This window comes from Chlamydotis macqueenii, chromosome 3 (genome assembly GCF_036417535.1).
Source record: "Chlamydotis macqueenii isolate bChlMac1 chromosome 3, bChlMac1.mat, whole genome shotgun sequence".
Classification (NCBI taxonomy): domain Eukaryota; kingdom Metazoa; phylum Chordata; class Aves; order Otidiformes; family Otididae; genus Chlamydotis; species Chlamydotis macqueenii.
The window spans coordinates 18,450,331-18,455,155 of NC_141558.1; the positions used below are offsets into that span (position 1 = coordinate 18,450,331).

Here is a 4,825-nt window from a genome sequence, read left to right on the forward strand (position 1 = left end):
ATCACAATGCAAGACATAAATTTGAGTTCCCAGATATGCTATATCTCTTTTCTGATAGTGAAGATTTAGGCCAAACAACTTTTATTTAGAATCATGAGTGTTTTATTATTATTATTATTATTAGAAAGAGATCAGATTATATTAATCATTTTACTACCAGTTTAACTAACCTAAAGTAAGATATCTCACCGCTTAAATGCCTAAGAGTTGTCTTTGATTAAACATAACATGCATGCAGGTTTTAATGTTATGTTTTATTATGCCTTACAAATGTGTATGCAGGATTTTCATTTCAGCAAGTCTGAAAGCCTGTAGCAGTGGTTGCCACCAAAATACCAGCACAGTGAATCGTCCCTGTAAACAGCTGGATCATTAATTAGTGGAGGAAAAAAAAAGAAAAAAAAAAAAAAAGAATTTACCAATGTCTATCAGATAAAAAGTAAACTTCTGGAGAAACAAACTTGCACCTTGTGAGTCTGTTCATTGCCATCAGCAGTTGTTCTGGAGTGTGCAACTGAAATCTGATGGCTCCTAACGTTAAAAAAAAAAAAAAAAAAAAAAAAATAGAAAACTGCACACTGACAAAGTCTGCTCACCTACAGCAGAAGCTCGCACCCCGCTACCTCCCCACGCCCCGCCGGGCCGTGCGCTGCTCCGGGCCGGAGGAGATGCAGCTCCGCTCCTCCGAGCATCCCCGCGGCGAGCCTCGCCCAAAAAAGGGAGAAAGGGGAGGAAAAAAGCGCAGCGGGGAGAGGACTCGGGGCAAAGCGGAGGGAAGGGGGGGGGAACCGCGGCGGTAGGAGCGGGCCCGTCCCGCCGCGCCCCCCCTGCCCGGAGCCCGCCTCCCAGGAAACGGGATGGGGAGGAGGGGGAGGAGAGCCGAAAATACCCGAGGCGAGCCAACCTGTCCCCCAGACACCCACCGAAAGGGCGGGGGGGCGAGATGGAAAAAAAGGGAAAGCAGCGAAGCAGCCCCTCCTCTCCTTCCCCCCGCGCCACGGTCACGCACAACAGCCTAGGGCTACCGCTCCTCCGCGGGCGAGGGGTGACAAGCCGGCATCCCCCGCGCTACTTCTACAGACACTAATAGCGATACGAGTTTCTATCAGTTCCAGCTGATTTATTAAAATTGTCAAGATACAGACTTTCAGCATTTAAAAAAAAAAAAAAAAAAAAAAACAGGCTATGATGTTGACAGTGCACAAGTCTGCTTTCGCCATCATTTTGCTACAAAATATGCAGATGGTCTGTACTTTAGATTATATTGCACAACATGAGAAACTTTTTTACTATGTGCCTTTTTTCTTTTTTTTTCTTTTTTTTTTTTTGCTAAAATCGAGAATCCAGTTTCATACCTTCCATCTGGGGCCCCATCCACATATCACAGCGTATGAGATACATAAAGTCCTACTATAGTACAGTACATATACAATCTTTTAAACTAAGATAACAGCTCTGAGGTCTATATCACCATTTTCAATAAATCTTTACCTACAAATATTGAACAAATCTGAACTATAGCTGTACAAAAAAAAGTGTTTGTTTCTTCTTTTTTTCTTTTTAAAACCACAAGGCCTTTAGATGCAAGGATTATTTTTTTAAAATTTTAATCCTTTTAAAACCAGGACGTAACGTACCAACAAACTTGCATGCTAAAAACAGAGAAAATAAAGAAAATAAAAGGGAAGAAGTGCCTGAAAAGTCTTACTGAAAAAACACAGCAAGAATGTTCCCTTTTCACTGTACAAAAATACGCCTGAAAATATATTAATTTTTAAAAAAGACTGAGGTCTGTTATGTATCAAAAATGTTTCAATACCTTTTTGTACTGAGGTCTAGGCTGTCTGGTATTCAATCAAGGAGGTATAAGGGAACAAGTTACAAAAAAAAAAAGTTGGCAAGTAGAAATCACATTTGTAAAACCATAAACAATTTGATCTGAAAAGTAAACTCTGATCTTAAGTCAGTTCAGTTATTTGTAAGCGTTTGTACAGTCTGCATTTTTTCAAGCTCCCTGCAGCTTTGTTAAGAATCGGATGCATAGAAGACATCAGTTTTCTCCCTCCAAAAAAAGTTGCAATGGTCCCTTTCGGAAAAAAAAAAAATAAAATAAAATATCAGAACAGTTCTTTTAAGATCTCTCACGGGAAAAAAAAAAAAAAAATCCACAAACCCCCTTGAGTAACAGTTGTGCTGCCACAAGACTTCTTTGCAGACCATCTTCCAGACTTCAATCAGAGACCGACAAGCTTCAAACAGCGCCTTCTGTATCATTTTTCCCCCAGTCCCATTCGCCTTTGCTGTTGTTGTTGTGATCACCAAATGCGAAAAATTAAAAAAAAAAAATAATAATAATAAAAATAAAATCACAACTCCCGGGCTCGGAACTAACTTCAGATATTTTTTTTTTTTTAAAGAAAACAAGACTTTTTTTTTTTTTTCCTCTCTCAAATCATCATCATCATCATCATCACCATGGGCGTGGGGCCGCTCCAGCTCCGCCGCCGCCGCTCAGTACGTGAAGACCAGGTCGGAGAAGTTGGCCTCCAGCCAGTCGCCCGCGATCATCTCGCTCAGCTCCGGGGTGCAGTAGTCGGGGAACTCGAAGTGGGAGCCCAGGCTGCCCTCGCTGAAGGAGTCCAGGTCCTTGTCCACCAGCGAGAGGGAGAGGTTGCCGCCGGCGGCGCCCGCCCCCAGCTCGGCAGCGGCGGCGGGGCCGTGCTGGGAGAAGTTGAGGCTGAGGTCGAAGAGCAGGTCGTCCGCCTCCTCGCTGCCGGCCGACGAGGTGGAGATGGAGCGGGAGGAGGCCGGCGAGAGGCCGGGCGGCTGCTGCTGCTGGGGCGGCTGCTGCGGCGGGGGGGGCGGCGGGCCCTGCTTGGTGATGTTCTTGAAGCTGTAGTAGAGTCTGCTGCCGGCGCCCGCCGCTGCGGCGCCGCCCCGCACCTCCTCGTAGAGGCTGGCCCCCTCGGTGGACTCCGCCGAGGAGCTCAAGGTGGGGCTGGCCGGCACTTTGGCCACGTTGTACCGCCGCAGCTGCTGCGGTCCCGGCTCCTCATCCTCCTCCTCCTCCTCTGCCTCCTGCTTGATCCGCAGCTGCAGCTCGTCCTCCTCCTCATCCTCCTCCTCCTCCTCGTCCACGAAGACGCACTTGACCGTCTTGCTGCTCACCTTCAGGGTGCCGAAGACGTACTCGTCCCCCGCGTAGTCCCCGTGGTGGGCGGCCTTGGCCCCCGGCTTGGGGGGCGAGGCGGCGGCGGCTTTCAGCTTGCTGCACTTCTTGCTGGAGCTCTTGGCGCTCTTGCTGCCGCCGCCGCCGGGTGCGTTTTTCTCCGGACTTTGGCTGGCGTTGGGCTTGGCCGACGGGTCCATTTTGGGCTTTTTCCTCGGCCGGTATTTGTAGTCGGGGTAGTCGGCCATGTGCTTGAGCCGCAGCCTCTCCGCCTCCCGGATGAACGGGATCTTCTCGCTGTCCTTCAGCATTTTCCACCGCTTGCCCAGGCGCTTGGAGATCTCCGCGTTGTGCATGTCCGGGGACTGCTCCATGATTTTCCTCCTCTCGATCTTAGACCACACCATGAACGCGTTCATCGGTCTCTTTATGTGCCCCGACGCCGTTTTGCACCAGTCCGGATCGCTCTCGTCCAAAGCCACCGGGCTGCAAGCCATGAACTCGCCCTCTTCTGTGTCCATCGCCTCCCGGGGCAGGTTGCTCTCCGCCTCCGTACTTTCCGCTTGCTGCACCATGGTGGGCTTCCCGCCGAGGCGCCGCCGCTCTTCTCGCCGCGCCGCTCCCCTCCGAGCCAACAAAGCCGCTGCTGCTCCGCCGCCCCCTCCCACCGCCGCACCTTGCCCCTGCTGCCAGCCGGTGCCGAGCGGAGCCCCCTCTGCCGCGCTGCAAGGCGGAGCCCGCGGGGCGACCGGCGGGCGCTTGCTGCTGCCCGCAGCCCCGGCGGCCGGGCCGGGGCGCGGTTGGGCTGGGCCCGGGCTGCTGCGCTGGGCGCCGCGCTCTGCCCCTGCCCCGGCCTCGCGCCGCCGCCGCCCGCCCTGCCCCGCCGAGCCGCGCCGCGCGCGCTCCCCCTTCTGCGAAACTCCCGGCTCCTCGCCCGACGCGTTTTCAGCCTGTCATATGGATGACATCACCTCGCCGTCGGCCAATGGCGACGCTCGGCCGCGCCCACTGACACGCCCACCGCTTTTATCGGCTGCCTCGCCCCCTCCCTCCCTCCCCCACTGCGCGCTCACACACGCCCTTGTGCTGTGGGAGGAAGGGTCCGCGGGCTCTCGCCGGCTCGTTCCTCGCCCTGGGAACTGGCGGCGCCACGGGGGGCTTCGCCCGCTGGCCTCGGCCGCCGGCTGCCGAGCGGTACGGGGCGAGGGGAGGCGGGGAGGGGACCAGCGGCGGCTTCCTCGTGGCCCGCTCTCCCTCCGGAGCTCAGGGCGGTCGCGCGGGTGGCGGCCGGCAGGCGGCGCTGGCGCTCCGCGGCCGCTACAGCGGCGGCGCGACGGGCGCCCCGGCGGGAGCGGGGCTAGGTGGCCGGTGCCGTGCCCGCCGCCCTCCCGCCACACCGGGCTCCGCCTCTTTCCCCTGCTCCTCGCCGGCGGGTGCGTGGAGCAGCCCTCCCCGGGGGGTGGAGAGTGCCTTCGGCGGCGCGGGCCCGCCCACGGCCGTCTCCCCACTCCGCAGCGGGGACCATGAACCCCCGGAGGAACGCGCCAGGCGCCTGGGTTCCCTGCGCTCACGGGCCCCCTGGGCCTTGCCTCGGTGCCACCTCGGCAGCCAACGGGGCTGCGAGGCCGCAGAGGAGGGCTGGGCCTGGGGCGGGGG

General features: G+C 55.6%; 1 protein-coding gene across 1 annotated transcript; it reads right to left on the reverse strand.

The window, feature by feature from the left end:
- Positions 1-235: 235 nt before the first annotated feature.
- On the reverse strand, positions 236-3,781 carry SOX11 (SRY-box transcription factor 11). The gene has a single exon (XM_086744820.1). The coding sequence runs from the start codon at positions 3,742-3,744 to the stop codon at positions 2,512-2,514; it is 1,233 nt and encodes a 410-aa protein (XP_086600946.1). The 5' UTR covers positions 3,745-3,781; the 3' UTR covers positions 236-2,511.
- Positions 3,782-4,825: the final 1,044 nt, after the last annotated feature.

Bases quoted from the DNA above. Each gene is read 5' to 3' on its own strand.
- SOX11 (XM_086744820.1), bottom strand. From the start codon at position 3,744: ATGGTGCAGCAAGCGGAAAGTACGGAGGCGGAGAGCAACCTGCCCCGG.